At 40.7% G+C, this 23,948-nt stretch overlaps 1 protein-coding gene across 1 annotated transcript in view; it reads right to left on the bottom strand.

Annotated features, from left to right (window-relative positions):
* The window catches only part of LOC115795638 (receptor-type tyrosine-protein phosphatase N2-like), a 229,311-nt gene extending 205,632 nt beyond the window's left edge, over positions 1-23,679 (bottom strand). The window contains 2 exon segments of the mRNA XM_030751631.1: positions 8,961-9,011; positions 23,438-23,679. Coding sequence (XP_030607491.1) covers positions 8,961-9,011; positions 23,438-23,525 — 139 coding nt within the window. The 5' untranslated portion in view covers positions 23,526-23,679.
* Between the last annotated feature and the right edge of the window lie 269 nt (positions 23,680-23,948).

Genomic DNA, 23,948 nt, shown 5'->3' on the forward strand with positions numbered 1-23,948 from the left:
GAAAGACCTCTGCAAGTATGGGAATGCCCATACATTAATTTGCCAGTCAGATGATCTGCAGGTATACAACAACAAACCCATCCATGTGTCACCCACCCCTATTCCAGTCAGACCTATGAGATGGTCTCCCATTTTCAAACAAGCATCTCTTTGCCATTAGTTTATTTACAAGAATGTGGCTTTAAAGCAGCTCCGCTCTACGGTGAACGGAGTGTAGTTACAGAAATTTCCCCTCAAAAGACTGTCAAACTATACACTTTTGATCAATAACACCACCCACACCGGCCAATTAGTCAAATCAGACAGGCATACAGCAAATACGCCAGTGATGGTGGGGGCTGTGTGAAATCATTAAACAAATACGCTTCCAGCTCCAGTGAAGTGTTGAGCGTTAACGCTGCATCCTGACCACAGCTCCCATTAATGAAGGGCTTCCTGACAGCAAGAGCACCAAAAACCTTTTTTTTTTTTCTTTCTATGAGGTTTTTGCTTTGATCTAATTTAAAATAGTTTTCCAACGCAGAGACTTTCCAAAGTGTCATATTAGCGGTAAAGCTTTTGATTTCTGTATATAAAAAAAATACACTCACACTGATAATCAACAATATGACAACCGAGAGATCCGAGACTGGATGAGCTGTCGACTGCTGAAACGCATGTTCGAGAAACGTATTTAGAATAATGGCCTGAGTCGTTTCTTAAAGAAAGTTTTATTTTTGCCTAAATCATCATCTTTTCAATGCTCAGTTCCATTTCTCATCTTTTCTGAAAACCTGAAAAAAATGACTTAGGCCATTATTTTAGGAGGGTGACGACATGCAACAGGGCGCAGGTGGGTAATGGGCCCGCAAAGCCCTGCTCCTCTCACGCCTGTTGCCATGGCAATCTCCACAGAGTGCTTTTTAGCTCCCTCGCAGCTAAATTAAGGAGGGGGGGGTGAAGCAGAGCACCCTCCGCTGTCACACAGACAAGGACTGACATCCCCCATCTTGGCTGGTACAAGGATGTTGCATTTAACCACGGAAAAGACAAATATATGAGAACATTTAATGTGATGGATTTAAAATATATATATATTAGAGTATCTGATGTAATTTGTTTATCCCAAAGCTAATCATAATAAGCCACCCAGGAGCACTAGTAAATCATGAGGAGCTGCTTTGTTTTTTGATATTACAGGAAAGAAAATGTGGTGTGTAGGGCAGGTGGTGAGTGAAGATTGAGTTGGTCTTGCCAAAAATCTCCTGCCTTTTCAATTTGCTGTGTGAGAGCACATGATGGCACCCGGCACAGTGCAGGTCATTTGTGGAGAACGTTCTCCCTCGGACGCCTTGGGGTGCTTCAGAAGAACTCTGCATGGACAGACTGACACTGGAGGACAAACACCTGTGACTGCTGATAAAAACGACACGCCTCCTGACATGAGCCTTTGGTCATGGACCACGTTCGACCACCGGATCACAGCCAGAGACCCTGCTCTCATTACCAGTGATGATCCATAAGTGTAAAGTTGGGCCAATTTGACACAGGAGTGCATTTTTGTATTACGTGCAAGTTTAAGACTGCAGACGCACACCTGTGAGTGGCCAAAACGGGACTTTCAGAGAATAGCAAAACAGCTCTGGACGTGGTTTCCTGCTTTTTAATGGCTGGAGTTTTCTCATGTAACTTGTTAAGGTGTCCTAACTTCTGTTTACTAGAACTTTATTTATCTCATACATACATGCAGTGAAATTAAGTCTCATTTAACCCATCATACACATATTATGTAGCACACAGCACAACATGTGGAGCAGGGGCCCAGCTAGAAAGCGCCCGGGAGCAACCTGGGGAGAGTTACGGGCCTTGCTCAAGGGCCCACATTGATGCCGGTCCGAGGATTCAAACCAGCATCCTTTCAGTGATAAACCCTCCTCTTCTCCACTTCCAGCAGACACTTGTACAATGAGCTTTTTGTGAAGGCCCCTTCCCAGTCTTTTGACCTAAACTAAAAATCACAGGATATTAACGTTTTGCACACTCTTAGGAACAATAGCACTCAGCCTGCAGTAAGCAGTCCAGAAATAAGCTTTCTTATAGCTTAGTTAACTAACTAATGCCAATTAAAGTGTGACTGGAGGCCATATTCTCTGCTGAGCAAGCTTCTTCAGTGTGAGCTCTATTACAGCTCTGACAGTAAAGCCAAGGGACCCAATCAACACCTGGAGGGCAGCACAGCCTCCATCACAGAGGAGGAGATGAAAGGCATGTTCCAACTGGACTGTTAGCTGCACTTTTTCCCCCTCACAGAACATCCACACTTTCAGTCAGTATTTTTATTTCTGCTGGATTGTTGTTTGTCTTATACTGAGGTTCAGTCCAAGACAGTTTGTACTGATGAACGTGATTGGAGACGTATCCGGATAAACACCCGTGTGTCAAATCCCATTAACTTTACTGTAGGAGGTGAATTTGAACAACACAGAAAAAGCAGTTTAATGTGAGACAGAATCACTGATGTGAAGATTACAGGATAATCTGAAACTGGTTTTCATCTGTGGATTTAATCAGGCAGGTTTAGCTTTATAGACCGCATCCAGCAGGGGGGGCATTTTCAGCAAGGCCCCATTAAATCTGCAACGTCTTAGTAAAGAAAGTGGAACATCTACCTCAAGGAAAAGAAAACTCAACATTGGATTTAAGTTCAACCATTTTTTTTTTTACCTCATTCTTAAAATGAAGGTGCCTACTTGCAATCTCTATTTGTAAGTTATTCCTCAGTATCTCAAAAAGTAAACCCTCCACGGTCCCAAAACATTTTCAGCAGAGAGACCGATTGTATGCAAAACCAGGTAAAAAATATTCAGGTCCAACACTCGGTTTCGGCTCTCTGATGGAGTTTAGATTCCTGGAGGATTCATATTTGTAAAACCTCCACAGCTCGAAAAAAGATACAAGCAGCATTCAGTAAAAGTGCAATTAAAATAAATAATCTCCAAAAGATAAAATCAAAGCAGGAGATTTGCTTTCCAGGTTAGAAGTGCTGAAGATAATAAAATTAGAAACCCATAAAAACAGCTTTAAATCCTTTAAAAACATATTTTCTTCCTTTTTTTTTCTTAATTATTATGTTTGTTTCTCATGTTTTGTAACTCAATATAAATTTTAGATTTTATGAAAAATGTGCCAAGAGATAAAAGTAGCCTGTCCATCAACTCAAAGAGCTGAACTGATTAAACATAGTTATAACCTACAGTTTATTATTTTTAAAAAAACAGCTTCCATTTAGAAACAGACTCATCCATAAATAACTAAACATTTGCTTTAATATGCCATTTAATCCAGAAAACTATCTGAAAGATGTTACATCAGATATTAATATCTCTTTAACTGTTTTTCTTTGGGAACATGAGCACCACCAAAGTGAGGCAGGTATGTATTCTATTTTATTTTATTTATTTATTTTGTAATGATGAAGGGATAAAATTAACTGATCAACAAAAAAATTGCAATAATTACATTTCTGAGTTTGAACAATTATTGGGGCAAAAAATATATCCCAGTTTAACATTGATTAATCAAAAATACAATCTTTATTCATTTATTAAAATACTCTCACAGTTGCACCCTCACTTAAAACATACTTAACATGCAAACTCTGGAGTACCCATCCTTATCTCCATGTCCAGACTCAGCTGCACGCTGCGACTAAAAATGAACACCAGCAGAAGCTTCTACACTGCAAAAAATGTCAGTCTATACAGACAGTTATGTACTAACTGGCTGATTCTGATTCAATTAGGAAGATTTACTGTATGAGGTACTTATTACTGTAAGTGACCTGTTTTCACAATATGACCAATGAATCCCTGAACACACATAATAGGATTAAATTATATCCCGTTACTTAGATAATACTGTGTGATAACCCACTGAAACATGAATCTGTTGTTGTGACAGGCACTTTCTGCAGCGTAATAAAGCTGACCCCGCCATTCGATGTTCTGCCTCTGAATGCAGCACTGTTGAGATGACAGTCACAATGAAAATCTTAAGTCACCGATCAAGCAGCGTCTTTCCATGCAGTCTGCCCGCCCCTCTTTCCTTTTATATCCACCGATGTCAAGGGCATTCGGTTGAAAATAGCAAAAGGTTCACAGAGGTGGGTCGACTCCGTCATCACTTCTCACTGAACTGTGGATTATTACGTCAATCCACGGAGACATGGAGCATGTAGCAGCTGCCTTAAATGACTTCTGTTAAAGAAAACTCAGGTTTCTGTTACATAAGCTGGATCCTGACAATGAAAGAGCAGCAATCTTAGCATTTAGCAACTGATGCATGCACACTGATAAAGAGGAAGAGAACTGATGCATTCTGAGTTACACCTCCCCAGATTGTGTCTGATTAAATCAGAGACACGGCAATCAAATTATCCACATTAGACATCTACAGAAAGAGAATATTTGTATGGCTTTCATTTCCTCGATGCTACAACATCATTGAGGCTTTCTTAGTCAAATAAAATTATGTTGAGCATCTGTACAGATGAGCTGCTCGATTGGGAAACAGCAGCGAGACTTGACAAATACATGGCAAATACTGGAAGTGGAAAGACGCTTCAACATGTTGCTGGTATTTTCATCCCACTTGAAATAATCATGTTGCAGACGTTCCAAGCAGCACTGCTATCATCTTTCTTTAGACCGCTTTGTCTGCTCTGCCATGACTCCTTCATATGGCAACACCAACAAATCAGCATGTATGACATTGGTGATTTTCAGTGTGCACTGCCAGCACCTGCAGGCACCGATAAAGGAATTGATAAGTTCAGACACGTACGATTCTGATGCTTTGGAAAATTTGGAACCGGTTTTCAAGTGGCACCAGTTTTCAGTTCCCATTCCAAGGGCTCTGAGGAGCCCAATCTATGACTGGTAGTGTGATTTTACTGCATTGCCAGTGTGAAGCTGGAGCCAATCAGATACTTTCCAGATGGTACTGCATGGAGCACCAAAATCTGACAGTACTTTTCTGCATTCATAATTCCATCAATTTTGACAAGACCTCCAACACCACTGACTGAAATGCAGCTCCACACCAGGTCAGAGCTGCCACTGTGTTTTACAGATGGCTGTAGACACTCAGTGTTGTACCTCTCTCCTGACCTGTTCATCATCAAGACATTCATGAAGGAAAAATTGAAGTCCAAGTGTCATGGCAATATTATTATGGTACTGTAACAATAGGCTGAAGTCTAAAACTGCCATATAGGCACATGGGATATGATAAGGGTATATCTGCAGTGGTTAAACCATCATAAATCTCAGCATTTTGATAGAGTGGAACATTAACAAAACCTCGTTAGGATTTAAGACATCACAGCAGGTCATCTTAGTGCTATGATGGACTGATTGGAGACAGCCTGAAGGTACCAGCCAAAGTTTTGAACCCCCAGAGAACAGTGAAGCGACAACAGTTGCACAGATTGCAATTTAATGTCCAAGCTACCTTTTTTCTTTTCTTTTTTGCTGTATTGTTCATCCAAGAGCAGCTCTCACTTTTTCAGCATTAAACTGGTTCCCAGTGGTAAGGTAAAAAAAAGAGCCTGCTTCCTGAGACTATTGAGATATCATTTCAGTTATCACACGCTCTTTGATGTTGAAAAATGTAGGAAAGGAGACAATGCCCTCAGCTAAACAATGCCAGGCTCAGTCAGTGTCTTTTTTTTTTCTTCTTCTTGCCAAGAGAATATAGCCAGCTCAGGCAATCAGAGTTCAGTGTGGTTTGATAGAGCCTGAGCTGCCAATCACCAACACAACAGACTGGCATTGTCTACGAGAGGCAGCTTGACAGCAGCTATTGAGGCAGGTCAGACACACGGTGCACGAGAACAATGGCTGGAGGTGCAGTCACTGAGTCAGTCCGCGCCCCATGAGATCTAGCCTCACTTCACATGACTCAGCCACGAGGAGCTTTTCATTCTCTTTGAAACTCCAAGTGAGGCCAAACTGAAAAGCAGCTCGACCACAATGATGCAAGTAAGTCATGTTAATGCCCGAGTTTCATGGGTGTGATTGGGGTAAAACAAAAATAAGGAGAAACACATCCTGTTAATGTTGGGAAATGAAAAAAGCTGGATGCCCTGTCAACTTGAGAAACAAAGCACCATGAGCACTGAACACCCATCCAACTGAGCGCTGTGAGGTTTCTAAAGATCTGTGAAGGAGGCAAAGCAGTAAATTGCATTTACTACCCAAAGGCAGTGGAGGGGGGGGGGGGGGGGGGGGGGGGGGGCACTCCACAAAACTGTGCTCACCAGTGAAATGTGCAAAATAGGTGAAATTCTACTCCCCCTCCTTAGCGGCTGTCTGACCATAGTTGCAGAGCCACGATGAGAAAAGATTAAACTTTTCTTCTTTTTACCATCTGGAACACTGAGCCCATTATCAGGCTGACCTACTGAGAATGTTTTTTGGTCCTGGAGACACCTACTGTAGTGGGAACAATCACAAAGGTCGTTGTCTAACCCATGAATATTAGGTCAACACCCCCAGTCTCACTGCCGAGTTGTCACGTACTCATGCTTCGCCAGGACCCATATAGGCGTCACACCATAACGCACTGAATACCCCTTTAGTGTCTTTTTTCAGCGTGCAGAGTAGTCCGAAAGAGTTCATCGGGCCTCCCTCAGATGGCGTGAGGCTGCAGAGTTAACAGCGTCCTGCTGGTGTCACTGTCAGATGCGTATTTATGGACAACCGAGGATGAGACGTGGTAGTAACCACGTAAGGTTTGCTGCAAATGGAGAGTTTGAAAAGGTGCATTTAAACCCAATCAAAGATTTTCATTAATTTCCCTGCATTTAGGTTTAGGCAACAGAACCTAAACATATTGTTATCGTGGCTAAATCTGTAAGAAAACAGGTCAAATGAAAACTAATGCAGTCCCAGACAAGACCTCAGACTTTGTTCTATGGACTGTAGTTTTAGATATATTAATAGGGTATCCTGGCACACAGAAAAATGATGTTTAAATATGGTAACAATGGGTTCCTGACCAAAGCAGAGAGGCCAAGAGGCTCATGGCCAAATCTCACATGTCAAAATCAAGGCAAAAACTAATGAGTACTTTATACAAACATCACTGTTGACAATTATTGATACTACAATAAAAAATACCTGGTAATATGGCAATATAGCCACTTCACCACATGAATTTATTAACAAAATTATATTTATTTTGCCTGAAATGGAGAAAATTGCCTACCGGGACTTTCAAAAAGTGCCAAGGACTGAACTCAGCAGTGAAAACGGCATCACTGTTGCATTCAGGACGCCTTTAACGAGTAACGAGGTGAATTCATAAAAGAGAAGATGATTTAGCTGCAAGCCACTAAAGCTTGTCTGGCCTGTTCTCATGTGTGTTTAAATAATACTGGACAGCTTTGCTTCAGGCAGAACTGAGACTGCACACAGAGCACCAACATTACATCATTCTGATGAAGTCATCAGATAAAAACATAAAGAACTGCTGCTTTAGATTGACTCAACCTTAAAACATGATGCATTTGATTTACTTTTAATTTTAATTCACTTTTTTTTCAGACCCAATTTATATACTGCATATAAACTGTTCACATAAGATCAAATGACACGTTTCCTGTTTTTCTCATCATGCTGAAAAGATGTTACTGGAGGCAGTCACAACAACACAGCCGGGCGGCCCGCCGCCTGAGCTCAGCTAAATATAAAATTCACCGTGGACGTACTGATTTTCTCACCTCGGTCGACACATGCTTTGTCTTTCACCCCTTCCTTCTTTGTCAGAATAAGATTTTAAAAAAGGACGCCGTGCAGACAGGAAATGACCAAGCTAATGAATTTCAAACACACACACACACACACACACACACACACACCTTGCCTAAAATAAGCACATGTCAGGAAGCGGGTCAGAAACACAGTAGGTCAGCTGTGTACGCACCTATACCTCCTAACAGGCCATTCACATGTTTAATGAGATCAAACAACATGTTATTGTATTCTGTTATCTCTGCTGGCTCTGTCTCTGCCTTAAATCCTGCAGAGCTGTTGATAAGGGCGGCCTGTTCTGCAGAGCTGAGGGCTTCCCAGTAAACCGATGCATCCTGATGATCGGTGGTTACAGAAAACAAAAGGTTGGCCATGAAGAGATCTAGAATGAACTCTGCAGGATAACAAGGTTATCTCCCCTCCAGACCCAGTTAAGTATAAGATAAAAGTGTTTCCAGGATTGAAAAAGACATTTTCTGTGAACGGCTTTCAAGTTTGGGGCTTTTTTTTTTTAATTCTAGGTTGATTCTCAGCAGGGGTGTCCTTACTCTTGTAGCCAGAAAGGCAGCGAGGGGAAAGAGTAAGGTGGGGCCAGTGTGGGTTTATATTTCCATTTATATGCAGCAGTGACTCTGTGTAATTATGAAACACAACACTTGATTCTAAAGAGGGCAGCATGAATTTTCAAATAATGCAGCAGTTCACATTTTGTTTGCATATCCTCCAAGCAAACATCTGAGCAGTTCTCATGGACAATACTGCCGTGCACGTGCCGGCTGACTACAATTCGATCAGCCTCCAAACACACTCGAGCAAAGGTCAAATATGACAACTATGAGGTCCATAACCAATTGTTTTCATGGGATCCTTTAATGCTCTTAATTTGAGCACAAACCCAAGGGCACAAAAGATAAAACAAATATGTAAATGCAAAAAATAACTGCAGTTCTTCCAGTGGGCACTTGAATATATAAGAATACGTATGTTATTTAGTTATTAGGTATAGCAACATTTGCCATTTCACAATCACAAAAGAAGCATCAGGGCTTCAGAAAATGTAACTCTTTAACCTTCCTCTACTCATAAGCATCAAACACCATCTATAATGCCTTTGCGCATCCATTGCAGCTGATATGTGTTTAGCAGCATTCAGTAAAGTTTGCTTACCATTGACACAGATCTCATACGGTGAACACAGCTCGCTCTCAAAAAGGCAGCCTGTTAACAGAGAAACACACAAACAGCAGTCTCGTTAGCAGGTTCACGCAGAACTAGTTTACACAGATGTTGCCTTACTGTAAATGCACGCAACAGCAACCTGAACAGAAGCTCAGAGCAAGCTAAATTTTTACATCAGCTTCTCGGTCAAAGAGGAAAAAGCCACCTGGTAAGGTGTAGCCGTTTTAGAGTTAGCCTTCTCCGCTAAGTAAACTTTCCCACTCACCTTTGTACTTCTAGTAGCCATGCAGGCAGCGTTACTTAAAGCTGTCCAGGTACAAGATAAATACTTAAATGCAAATTCCACAATAGAACATTTGATTGAACTACGCCTTGAATTCTGGCATTGCTGGTATAACTATCCATTTTAAGATATGTGTACCTCTCAATTATTGTTGGTCCTTCTATTTTAAAACTGCAACGTGAGACCAAATGACTTGTTAAGACGTCACTGTTTGCACAGTTTTAGTTTGCTACATTTGTCAGCCGTGGGCAGCAAAAGCCTGCAGTTAGCCAGAGTGAACTCTGGGGTGAGGAAGAACAGGATGACGCATCAAACCAGCTCCTTCAGCGCTCCTCTGGGAGAAGGGAAGAGGCAACTGTATTTATGTACTTACAGGAGATACAGTATACCGTTACACTCCATGTCACTCTGCCTGCCCATCTCTGTCCTGCAAACTCAAAATAGCTGCATAACATAATGTTCTGCAAACACAAACAGGATTAACAGCATTATACATTAGCCTGATGATTGGTTAGGCAGCAGTTGGCTTGGTGCGCTCCACGGGGCTCGATTAGGACGGAGCGAGGCATCACTTTCAGGTTTCAGCCTTCTCTGTCTACAAGACATCTGACTTGGATTCAAGTGATTTATTTGAAAAATAAATTGCTTTAAAATACTAGTGTGTCCAATTTGGCTTCTAAACTCTCTGTATGTTATTAAGAGAAACCGGGGGGGGGGTGCTACAAAGAATTGAGTGGGTCCGTTTTGTAGCTGCAGGTGTTAGCCACGTGCGTTAACTGTACTTCCTAAAGCAGCTTGAATAAAAGCTTTCTACTGCGAAGAACTGAGAATGTCTGACTGAGGTTAACCAGGTTGTACCTGAGAACAATCATTTATTCTCAGGTACAGGTAGGCTAACCTACTACTGCTATTACTACTGCTACAGCAGTAGTAGCGGTCTGGGGTGGGGGTGGGGGGTCCAAAGTGGCGGCACGACGACGATATGCACACAGCAGATGGTGACGGTGGAGAATTTCGCTAGTCGCTGTGCTAACATACCTGCTAACGTTTCCTTTCCGCCGTGAGAATTAATGTTCAACGTTTGTTCCGCGGGACTTTTCTCCCAGGTCGTTCGCGCCCCACAGTTTGAGAACCGCTGCCACAGGGTAAGAACAACACCTGCAATTTTCTTTATCCAAATCAGCAGGTGCAGTTTTGTTCTGTTCATTTTATTTATGTATTTTACAGAGAACAGCATCACACACATAGATCACAGGCCAGTCGCTCACCAGAATTATTCCTAATGCTATCGCTTACATATAAATATTATATAGAAGGAAAGTTCATTTTGCATGAATGACAGACTGCCAAATCTTTATTTGACTTGGCTGAATATCGCTGATAATTTACAGCTGAGTTTTTCTGTTGTAAAAAGTAATTTATACTTTTCATTCAAAATTTATTTAATATTCTAAATATTTTGGATATGCGAGCTATATACTTGGCCTTTAAAAAAAACAAAAAACATGCCAATTATATTGTATTGGCATTTAGAACAGCTGATCAATGAACATAAAAAAGTAGAGTGGAGATAAACACCCTTCAATAATGCTGTGTTCATTGTTTGTCCACTAGAGGGCACTTTGCAACTTCCCTGTTGCTAGTAAATGTTAGGGAAATCTGCTTATGTTTCATGTGTCTGAAAGGAATAAAAAAATTGGTCTATATAACTGATTTCTGAATCACCAAATATCGGTATCAGTCTTAAAAATCCTATATTCATAAGAATATGCAAGAATTTTTCTAGCCAACAAACAAAGCTCATTAAGATACCTAGCAAGCATAATTATGCTAACATGATATTATGCGCTCCACACACAATATGGGATGCTAAAGATAAGGCATGTTAACAGGCAACACTTTTGTATCATTATCATATGCACCACATTTGTGGGGAGGACATCTAAAATGTAGCATAAATGCCAGAATCCTATTTTTCCCAGCTGAATACTGCACTGTAACAAGATAGCCTAAGATAGTGTCTTATTTGTTAAAAAAAAAATAATTGAAATATAACTTTCTCTAACACAAACCTGTTTGTGTTAGAGAAAAAAGTTCAGTTAGAAAATCTGTGCATAACAACTTATATGCTGTTATTTTGTAACTTGCCAGAGAAAATAAAATAAATCGAGGAGCATATAAAAGTTTTAACAAATGACCAAAAACGCATGTGCTGTCAAGCTTCTAGCAGCCTCATTTCTTTTTTTACCCAGGATGCAGACTGTCCCTGATGAAGACGTATCAGAGAAAAGTCACTCACCATAAGCTTGAGTCATGTTTGCCGAATATTTTTGATGTTTCTGTTTCTGCGTAATTAAAAGGAGAATCACCCGCAGCTGTATTTGTTTACATCTCTGTGGAAAAAGATGAATAAATCAGAGCAGTTTCCAGCAGAGGAAGCCTTGTTAAAAGCCAAGACATATAACACAGAAATGCTGTTTGCACAGAGCCTGAGATTCATTATGGCAGCTCTGAGGCATTCATGCAGCATTTGGACCACTTCCTGCATAAAAAGCATTAAAAAGAACAAAAGAAAATATGGAAGCAAGTAAACAGATACAAAGAGGCTAACGACTAGAAGGGAATTACAGTTTCTGAAAACAAAATGCTGCAAACAGTCTGAGTTTATACTGTACCATAAACAACTGGTTCCAGTAGCACATGAGCAAATTAGAGTTATTTGAAAAAAATTATTCTGTTTGATTTTTGTGTAGCTGCTGTTTTTGTTTAGTGGATGTTTAAAACTGTGATGGTCTACACATCAAACTAGGAGCTCAAAAGCCTTGAGCCACAAGGAATCAGACTTTATTGTAAGTATTAGTGATCTGGATCTGGAGCAGGAGTTCTCCTCACTTTCAGAAGGCTTTTCAAAGTTTTTCTGCTTTTACACTTCACACTGTATTGTGTGCAGTGTGTCCTTAAGCTTTTGAGGAAACTGGACAAGTAGAGGAGAAGAGAAGTGGCAGGCCTAAAATATCTGCAGCAGATGAACAGTGTCTGAAAGCCATGTCCTTAAAAATAGGCAAAAATCCACCAAAGCAATGATCCCAAACAAACACACCGGGATAGAAAAACACACATGAGTGATGGATCGACCTCCTCAGAGCCCGAAACTCAGCATTATTGAAGCAGTGTGGGATCATCTTGACAGAAAACAGAGCAGCCAACATCCAAAGAAGAGCTTTGAACGTCCTTCAAGAAGCTGGAGAACTTTTCCTGAAGATGACTTAAAGAGACTGGAAGGAAGCTTGCCTCAAGAATAAAGGTGGTCACACCAAACACTGGCTTGTTAGAAACTTGTCAGAATTGCACAAACTCTGTTTTTGCCTTATTTACTGTATTTATGTTTATGTTTGCACATTTCAGTGAATCACTGCACTTATTTCCCATTTTCCTAACAAAATACACACAGCTCTAAAAAAATTAAAGGAACACTTTGAAAACACAATGGGAAAAAAATCGTGCAGGATCTCTATACTGATATGGGAATGATTTGATGAGAATGAAAATCATCACCCTACAGAGGCCTGAATTCAAAGACACCCCAAAATTCAAAGTGTCCATGTTATGGCAGGTAAAATTTTACAAAATTTTACAAAATTTTATTGTAGAAACCCAAAATGGTACTCAGCAGTTTGTATGCATGCCTGACAACATTGGGGCATGATCCTAATGAGATGACGGATGGGATCCTGAGGCATCTCCTCCCAGATCTGGACCAGGGCATCACTGAGCTCCTGGACAGTCTGAGGTGCAATGGCATCAATTCCACATACTGCCTGTATACTCTCGCCACATGAGGCCGGGAAGTGTTGTGCACCAGGAGAACCCAGAACCCACTGCACCAGCATAGGGTGTGACGGTGGGCAGTCGGGGTGCTGTTGCCTATCCTGTAGAGGTCTGTGTGTCCCTCAATGGATTTGCTTACCCTGACCATCACTGACCCACCATCAAGACGGTCTTGCTAAACGATGTTACAGGCAGTGTAGAGTTCTCCACAGCTTCTCTGGCTGAACCTGCCACACAGGGCACCATTTGTGGGCCTGCTGATTCTGGTATTCTATGGCAAATGCCACTCAGGCTCCACAGTGCCAGGCAGTGAGCACAGGGCTCACTAGAGGACGCTGGGTCCTCAGGTCACCCTCGTGAAGTCTGTTTCTGATTGTTTGGTCAGAGACATTCACACCAGTGGCTGCTGGAGGTCATTTTGTAGCTCTGCAGTGCTCATCATGTTCATCCTTGCACAAAGGAGCAGATACCGGTCCTGCTAATGGGTTAAGGACCTTCTACGGCCCTGTCCAGCTCTCCTAGAGTAACTGCCTGTCTCCTGGCATCTCCTCCATGCTCTTGAGACTGTGCTGGGAGACACAGCAAACCTTCTGGCACTGGCACGTATAGATGATCCTCCTGGAGGAGTTGAACAACCTGTGCAACCTCTGTAGGCTTGAGGTATTGCCCCCTGTGACCAGTAGTGATGCTGACCCTAGCCAAATGCAAAACTAGTGAAAAAAAACAGTCATAAAAGATGAGGAGGGGAAAAACGTGAGTGTCCTCCACCTCTGAAACCATTCCTGCTTTGGGGGTTGTCTCATTGTTGCCCCTCTAGTGCACCTGTTGTTAATTTTATTAATATCAAAGCAGCTGAAACTGATTAACAACCTCCTCTGATACTGAACTGAGCAGATCAATATCCCAAAAGTTTTTCTGACTTGATGTTAAAAAAAAACTTAATGACAAAGTGTTCCTTTAATTTTTTTTTGAATAGTGTATTAAGAAAACTGGGATGGCTCAAGAGTTTTGCTCAGTACTATATAATTTTATTACTTATAATTCTAGTTATCCTTTTATTTGATCCAAACTTCACAAGTTCCTTCTTTACAAACTGGAGTTTACTGATATCGTGTACAGGGTACAAAGATTAATGATGAGGATGATTCTTTTTATAATCCAATTGATAAGTCAAGGCAAATGTCCACAAAAACTTTACTGTGCCTTCAAAATGACTTAAGATAAAACAAATAAATAAAAAGGTACGGCAGTATAACGATTTATTTTTCCCATTTCGCTTCCAAATAAAAGGCTTCTGCAGTCAGTTAGAGGGGGAAGATAAAGAAGATGACTCTGCATGCTCCTTTTGGACTTTTGCTGCCACCTCAGGCTTCTCCACTCTGCTTTCCTCACTCTTTAGCAGCAGAGTGTGAAATAGGCTGCAGCATCGCCCCGTGGACCGATGCCAAGTCGGCCACGCGGGAGGAACGGAATTTCAATCAGCTTCACTCTGTGAGCAAAGAGCAACATCCAGGCTTGGCCTTAAATGCTTCCTGGCAGAGCTATTTGGAAAAAAAAAAAAAAAAAGCACTACATTTCCCACAATGCCATCTGTCTGTTTGCATAAGATGCCTGCTGATCCTGGGAGAGCGGGTCCAGTGATTACGCCGAGTCATTGGTTTAATTTGCTGTTTAAACTTTTGGGCTTGAAAATGATTTATCTTAAATTTTGTCATCCAAAAGATATTGAAGTCAAGTATTGCATCTGCAGATGGATGGATAGTATTTTTTTTTTATGTATTAGCACTCGCAGGCAGATATTTGTGTCTCTGATGCACCCATACAAACTTTAAATTGCAGCTTCCCGGCCACGCTTGCAAACATTAGCTGATAAGCCGGCACTCCACCATCTTCTCCAAATATGGTAACTTCTGGCTACAAAGCAGCTAACAAGACAGAAGCTAAAATGCTTCAAATGCATCGCACAATCACATTTATCCCCATTTCAAATCAAATCAGTCTGACGCTTTCTGTATATCTGAGCGAGGCGTGCTCGTGTCAAACTCTAAAACTGTAATTATTGGACTTCTGTCTCTTTAACCACAAACGACTTGCAGCATTTTCCTTCCGCAGTCTCCTCTAAAGTTCTGTTTTCCACCACACAATGTTATCTCTGCAGCAGTGTTTACATCTCTGGACAGCAGATAAAAGTGGAGGTTGCAGGACCCGGCCTTTTAAAAGCTTTCTCTGTCTTTGCAGTGTTATTTTTACTTTGTCTAAAGGCTGACTCACTTTTAGGTTTTTCCCATAGCTGATAAACAAGGGGCTTCCTAAGTGGCCGCCTATGTGTTATCTACCTACAGTGTATATGTGTGTACGCCGCACATGCTTTCTGCAGCCTGCTTTGCCTTCCTTTGCTTCTTTTGTTTCTCAGATGACAACAGTCCAGTTTGTTTGGGCTTCAGCTCTGAGAGAAATAATCAATCACAACAACGTGCCTCCTGGCAATTTAGACAAACACAAAAAGAAGGGTTTTGGAAGGAAATCAGCATTTGACATTTATTATTATATTATTATTATTTTGTTGCAGCAAAGCAGGGAAATCCTTTTCTCAATTAGGAGGTGTGCACAAACCCCCCCCTTCTTAAATTGGAAGTAATCTCTCTTCATCATGCCCGCCTCTGTCTCCTACAGTGACAAAACATCCCCCTCAGTCACCTCCTCCATCATCCTTTCATCCTTTTCATCCTCCTCCTCCTCCATCCATCTCACAGACTGTTCAAAGCCACAGCATTGATCCATCCAGTTGAATGAGGCAGCAAAGCTCTGCTTTACTGTGGCTCTTAGGTGCCAACTGCCTTCATTATGCACTGGGTGTACTGTGCAGAATGTGGAATTTTTTTTTTTCAAATTATTTTCCAACAAACAATCAAATTTACATTTTTTTATGCAGCCACAGTGAATCACTTCTGTTGTGCTTTTAAGCTTTTAAGCTTGAATGACATTCAAAAAGACTTTACAGGAAAATAGCAACACCTGAAATGTTGGTTCAAATCCCTTAGTGTGCAGGAAAGCTGAAGGCACGTTATTAAATGCTATAAATAAATCTTTCTAGGAAACACTAGAAATGTTTCACTTGTTGAACTCCGTCCTCTATAAATTATTCTCATATGCAACTAGATTGCACCACAGACTGTATATAAAAGATGGACATAGAAAGCGACAACTGGAGTGCCTTTGTCTGCACCCATCTGTAAATCAAAGTTGCCACAGCTCTAATGAAGCATCACTTTAAGCCTTAATTCAGTTTAAATGGCTGAGTTAAAAAAAATAGCTTCATCAGTGCTATCCTATAGCACTATCTTAGCTTAGCAGTAGTGCTTCAGGACTTAAGAGGTCTCAAAGCAGACAGTCAGCTGGGGATATTTCTACTTAATCAATGAGTTAAAAAAAAACAAATGACTTAATATTTTTTATGACTGTAGCATACTGCTGAAATGTGTCATTGCTGATTAAAAGGGCATCCTTAGGATTTTGTATTGCTTCGTATAGTAGCGCTGCTATTAGAATTAGCCATGTTGCTAACCATTGGTGGCTAACGTAGCAGCCTGAAAATGATCTAAAAGTAAACAAGAAACAATCAGCAATACATTATTATTGCTTCAGTATTCCTGCTAGGTGCTAGGTTATGAGGGAAGCAGCAAAAATGATGCGATGTGGTGCAACACTTGTCTTTGTGTGAGCGCCTGCTGTAATCATCATCATTTAGACTCATTATAGGGCCAAATGTTATCTACTGTAGATTTAACATGGGAGCCCAGGAGGTTGGCTCAGCTTTGAAGCCAGCCTCCAAGTGGCCATTCGAGGAACTGCACTTCCACTTTGGCTTAATTTTTTTTCAGTCCTGAAGGTTGGACAGCATTTGCTAATGTGATTTATGGTAAGCGTAAATTGTTTAATACTTGAGCTGTATTCAACCAAAACTTTACTCAATCAAATGTTCAAGAGGCAGCTTTCAGATTCAACAAAATACAGTATGTTTAGGATCTGCCTTCCTTGTACTGTCCATGAACCAAAACCTCCTCAGTGATTTGTAAAAATATGATCACACTTGTATGTGATATTGCAGGTACACATGAGCACTAACCACTGCTAGACCCTAAGCAAACATACATGTAACTGCTGATTCTCTTCTTTCCGTTGTGTTAGTGTGGAAACTCTCATAAATATCCAGGAACTGACTGGGTGCACTCTAGTGAATCCAAGCTTGATTGCAAGCAGGAAGCACAGCAAACCCTGCAGGGCCAAACAGACACGTTTCACTGCGATAAACGCTGAGAGCAGATGCATTTTCACCGGCACTGTGACAAAAAAGCAAAACGGGGAGATATCAGTCAACACAGGCAGAAACAGCAACCTGTAGCGGGCAGGGATGAAGCAGCAGCAGGGCAGCATTAAGCGTGACAGGCTTTTCATCACACCTTCAGTTTCTGCATTGATTCCAGAACATCCCAGACCGATCGATATATTGATAAATGGAAAATCATTCAGGCAGGTCCTTAAATCAAACATATATATATATATATAAAAAATAAAAGCAGGACTGTAAAATAAAGTCAATATTTACCTGCCAAAGATCACAGTTCAGTGACTGGCCACTGCAGGCTGAGTCAATCCCACATGTGTTTAACAGCTGCTAAACATGCTGAACTTTATGAACACTCAAAGTTGCCTCCTAAAAATTTTTTGACTTAAGGTCTTTTTTTCTGGTTTATTAAAACTTAAGTGTTAGTATTACCATAAAGCATATTACCAGGTGCAATCCAAGCTGCAAACTTCAAGCCAATATGCAAGTGATGGTCCTCAAATAGCCACTTGAGGCTGATCCCAATGACCCAACTCTACAGCAAAAATAAACATGTTTACAGCCTGGTATGAAGAAAAAAAAAGGTTTGGGCTTTTATGGATATTTATACTGGGAAGATTTTAAGTTAGGAACATGGTTACTATGATTAGTAAATGTGCTGATACCAGGAGCACTAGCCGATAGCTGTCTGCTAGGTCTCACCTCTGTTAATTTGAGTCCCTGAACTAGAGTTTCAACTATGTTTGTGCTGTTAGTGCCGTCTGGAGCATTTTATTGACAAATAATATGATGTTCTGTGTGGTATAAACAATCCAAGAAGTTTGTGCTTCAGATTTGTCGAGTGAAATTCTTTTCAGTCGGTTACTTATTAGCACATATATGTTTCTTTCCATTGCACACGTCTTTACAGAAACAGGTTGCTAACCAAGCTTGCTAGTGTTAGCTAATAACGTAGCACGCCAACCTCTGGTCCAAATATGGTTTATGGGTGACTTCATGGTGAGTACATTTTTTATATACAGTCTGTGCTTAGAGTTGCATTCAACAGGAAAACGACAGACATCTGCTCCCTGACCTCTTTACACAGCACAGCCTTCTACGTGCAACATTTTAATGAAAATCATAAACTACTTCATAATATCAACATTTGTGATGGGAGCTTTTTGGTTGGTTCTTTTTTGCAATACTCTGAAAAAGCTTTATGAAAGCAGACATGTCTAAGTTACTAATATCTGGATTTGGAACAAATATTAAGAGAACACCTAGAAATTCATGATTAATCTAATGGAGCGGATTTCTGACCAATCACAGGGCTCCATTTCTGCAGCATTAAAGCCCTCACACACCTGCCTCTGTCCACGTCCTCATGTTTTACAGAACACTTAAAGTAAACCCCCTCAGCGGCTCTGCAGGCCTGCCCCAACCCAACCAACCAATCAGCATGAATGAAAAATTAATGAGCGTTGCCACGGTGATGGTCACACCAGGTGAACTAGTGATGACCTCCTCCACATCCAGGTTAATGATTAAGGAGACTGACATCTCAGCATGGTGAACGGTTGAAATCCCAGGATGGAAAATCTGACTCACAAAGAGCCTTTACAACAAAAACCCGCAGTGACCAACACAATACACGTGAACACAAATCAGCATGCGAACAACAACTGATGAGACCACACACACACACACACACACAGACTACAAACAAAGTTAGCAACTGACAGTCAGTCATTGCTAAGAAATACCCCCTGTTTCATAACATGATGAATGCATGCTGAAACATGAATAAACTTTATTTTGAAATACAACTGCGACATATTAGCAGCATAATGTACCATTTTAACTGTTAACAACTGAGGTGTACCAGTCACATATCAATGCATCAACAAATTAAAAAATGTAATATCATAAAGTCCTCAAAAAGTCACATAAATATGGAAAAAAACAAAAGAAATGTCAGGTTTACCCACAAGGCACCAGATATTTAACATGTGAAATGTGCCATGTATGCTCTGGGGGCACTTTATTAGGTACGCCTCGCTCATACCATTACCCACATTATTGTGTTCACTAGAGTGGATGCTACATTTTAACAAGACGGTGTCCCAAAATGAGTGGAAATGACATCAAACACACTCTCTTTGCAGATTGTTCCACAAAACATCCGAAAGCTCAGCTCGTTCGATCGAGCTCTGATTCATAAATAAAAAAAAAAAAAGAAATCCAAAAAGTGGTGATACGAGCTGTGCGTCTGTGCAGAGTTTCCACACAAAAGCTCCCACTTCACCACCAAGCACAGATAACTCCAGCTGAAGAGGAAGCCATCAGCAGTGATGGATGGTGTGTGCTGGAACACTACGGCAGGATCCTGCTGCTGCCTCTGCAAGGCTAAATCATTGAATTCATTCAGTATTTAAACCCTTTCAAACTTGCTAGCAGACTTTGAAGAAAACTATGAGGGAGGTGTGCGAAAAAAATGAAAGACTTTGTTTTCTTTATTTGAGAAAAACCTTTAATGAACACTGAATTAATTTTTGGACTATAAAGCAACATCCTGGAAAATCTGGTAGTTCAAGTAATAAACAATAAATAATATCAGTTTCCATAATTATAATCAGAAAGGGCAGAGTGGGCTAACTGTTTCATTACATTCTGTAAAGGCAGCAATAATTAAAATAAAAGGTAAGTGTGACACATTTGGTATTGATTGCTGGACTTTAGCGTTGCCTTTCTACAAACGCTCACATAAACTGTCCTAAATGAAGATGTTTTCGCTGCGCTCCACATGAGAAAGTCGACCACAGACGACGCTTAAAGGGCTCGCTGGCATCGTGCTGAGCTCGTGGTTCAAAAGTTCAGAGATTATTAACTGAAACCAAACACTCATTTTCAGAGTTCGAGGTAAACGTTTGTAACCACCCACGCTTTTTTCCGCCGCGCTCCTTCAGTGGCAAAAATCTTTCCTAACCTGCTCTCAGTCTGACCTTTTCCGACCGTGGAAGCCCGCCTTCGTAAAAGCTCAGTGTGTAGTTCAGAAATAAACAGGAGCCACGAAACAACGATAATCTTCCTCTGAGCAAAACACAACATGATAAATTGTTTTAAAAATTTTAACAAGGTCACTGTCAAGCTGCTGTTGACTACTTAATATTTCAATGTTGTGTGAAATATTATAGTTGTACTGCAGTAACACAGGAGATGAAAAATGAAAGGAAAGTACTCCCCACACACACACACACACACACACACACACACACACACACACACACACACACACACACACACACACACACACACACACACACACGCAGACTGCTGCTACTGGTCCCTGAAGGCACATTACCAGAACTTTTTAAAAAATATCCTAAGAATATTATGTGCACAAGGTCAGAATAAAGTCACTTTTGATTAGAAATTCTAATATACAGTTCCCATAAGGGATAATTAAACACACTCCACTTCCAGAGTAACACAGTCCATATTTAAAGTTTAAAGTTTTTTATGAGACAGGTTAAAAAAGAGAATGCTAATAACTGACCTCCTGTTTATAGATGCAGCTCACTTTCTGTACTTCCATTACTGCACTTTTTTTTATACTTCATTTATCTGACAGGTGGAGTTACTGACTTGAAAATTCAGATTATAAATTCAACACGAGACAACTTAACGCGGCTTTAAAGTAACACCCCAAATTGGGAATTTATTTATGTTTATGTCAGGATAGCAGCAGAGAAAATACCGAGGCTAAAATAAATGATTCTTATTCTCAACAAATATGTGTGTTTTGGATTAACTGATGAACTGATCAGTCACCAATTATATTTAATTGCTTTAAAACAAACAAACAAGCTGCACAAGCAGCAATCAGGTGCACACAAACATAACTCTGGATGTTTAACTAAGCAGATGTTGACGATTGTATTCAGAACAAAAAATAGAGTAGGTTTAAATCTTACATGTTTAATTAGCTTCAAGTCCCCAGAAATGGCTCCGGGCTGTGTGGCAACCACAACTCTGCATTTATGATGTGGCCCACACACACACACACACACACACACACACACACACACACACACACACACACACACACACACACACACACACACACACACACACACACAGGGATCGTATTTCTCCAAGACAATAACTGAACACAGTGAAACAAAGTGATGTCCACGGCATGCCCCCAGCGTTCTGCTAACAGTGCTGTGGACCGTAGATTGCAGATGCTAAAAAAAGACCATCAGCGAGCTGATGATGATGACGCAAAGCGATGACGATCAGTGATGGTTATTTCACTGTTGCCCCTTTCGGGCCACTGCTGCACTTGTTGGCTTGTGAACGCCACCAACTGCTGATCAGTAAAATAACGTGAAACCAGACGCAGGCCGTGAATCACTCCACCTACATCCTCGTGCTTCTGAATGATGCAAATAAAACAGCATCCAGCTCCGTGGTGCTGCTGGTGGTCAGTGACTCATAAATGTAAATACAGCAGTATTAGAAAGAAATGTCTAAGCAGCACCACGAGTCCCTAAAAATATGATAGGAGTAATAACAATATTTTTATCAGCTAATAAGGCTGATATAAATATAAAATATAAATACTGAAATGGAGACGTCATCTGTGCTCTGTGTTGTTCTGTTGCTCATCTCCCCAGCTGAGTGTGTCCTGTGGCTGCCATACTCTCTGTATGCTGGTTATGTAATCAGAAGGAAAGAGGAGGAGGAGGGTCTGGGATGCATAGACACACACACGCACACATGCACACACACCTCCCTCTCAGCACCAGCTTCTTCCTGCTCTTCCTCCTGCACTCACCATCATCTACAACAAATCTCTGTATCAGTCATGCTTGCAGGCTCCAGGTCTCGAGTCACTGGGGGAATATTAGCTATCAGCTATTTATAGACTCTTCAATACATGAGAGAAACTGTCTCCAGTCACACACACACACACACACACACGTTTAAATTTCCGATCAATAGCTGCCTCTGTCAGGAGCGCAGAGCTGGAAATTGGAGTGTGTATGTATGATCTCATTTTTCATTGCTTCGCAGCGATGTTAGCACTGATGGCTCCTTCTGTTTACAAGCGAGTGTACACGACCCAGAGCGGCCTCCTGATGCTCTTCTAGACTTTGTTTATTTTACATACTGCATGCAGCGCCTTCACGCCTCAATCATTCACTTCATTCATTTTTTAAATATATTTTAAAAACAAATTTGTTTTAAATTTGTTTTAAAAACAAATTTTTAACTATATCTCTATATTAAATATTTATTTAGTTATATTATATTTATATATATATAGTATATATATATATATATATATATATATATATATATATATATATATATATATATTTTAATATATATATTTATATATATATATATATATATATATATATATATATATATATATATATATATATATATATATATATATATATATATATATATATATATATATATTGTAACGTTTCAAATATTTAGAACTATTTTTTCTACATGCATTTATTTTCTTTTGAAATATATATATGTTAACTACATTTCTATAATTTGGCAGGAGTTTGTGGTTTATGCGCTCTCCTGATAAATATTAGTTAAACTGTTGTCACAGAGTTCTGCAGGCCTGTTGTTTACAGTGTAATTAAGCTTATTTCGCTGTGTGCGCTTCATTCTGCGGTTGTGTTGCTCCATCAGATTCCCAGTGATGTTCCTCTGAGGTCCGGCTGACTCGCAGCGCATCATTGCGCTGAAACGAACTGCGGGAACACCGTGTTTATTTTTCCTGGGCTCAGGTGAAGCTGCGGTGAATGAGCCTGCCGGTTCGCGGCAGTCCGCTGATACAATATTTACACAGACCACAACAGAAACAGTCTGCACCCCCCCCCCCCCCACCCCCCGGTCTGTCTGCAAAATGGCTCTGAGGATAACTCCACGGGGCGCGGGCGCAGCTCCGCTCTCGTTATCACTGAGGAAATAATCACCCGTTAATTTACTCACCGAATCTCCTGTCAGCAGAAGCGGGGAAGCAGCTCAGGGAAGCGAGGAGGAGGAGGAGATGGAGGAAGGAGAAACGCAAAGGATCCATGTCTCTCCTGGGTTATTCTCTCGAGTGTTAAAAGGCCATCTTTTTTCAGCGGGGTTTGGTTCCTCTTCCTTCCCGGGTGGAGCGGCCCCTGCGCAGCCGGAGGAGCGGAGGAGACGGTGGATGGATGTTGGAGGAGAGGAGAGGATGCTGGGCGTTTCTGCTGCTGGAGGGTCGCACAGCATCAAAACACGAGCGCTCACACACGGTACTTCCGGGAGGCCATATTCCAAAATAAAGTAAAAAATTTATTGTGGTGGGGAGAAAGGGAAGATTTAAACCGATTTTTGAACAATACGCGATTTTTTTTGTTTATTTGTTTGTTTTAATCTCAAACATCATGGATATTACGGAGAAAAACTGACATTTAAAAACAGACAAATTGGCTAATTTAACTTTTTAATATATTTTTTTTATTATTATTTT

Source organism: Archocentrus centrarchus, chromosome 17 (assembly GCF_007364275.1).
Source record: "Archocentrus centrarchus isolate MPI-CPG fArcCen1 chromosome 17, fArcCen1, whole genome shotgun sequence".
Lineage (NCBI taxonomy): Eukaryota > Metazoa > Chordata > Actinopteri > Cichliformes > Cichlidae > Archocentrus > Archocentrus centrarchus.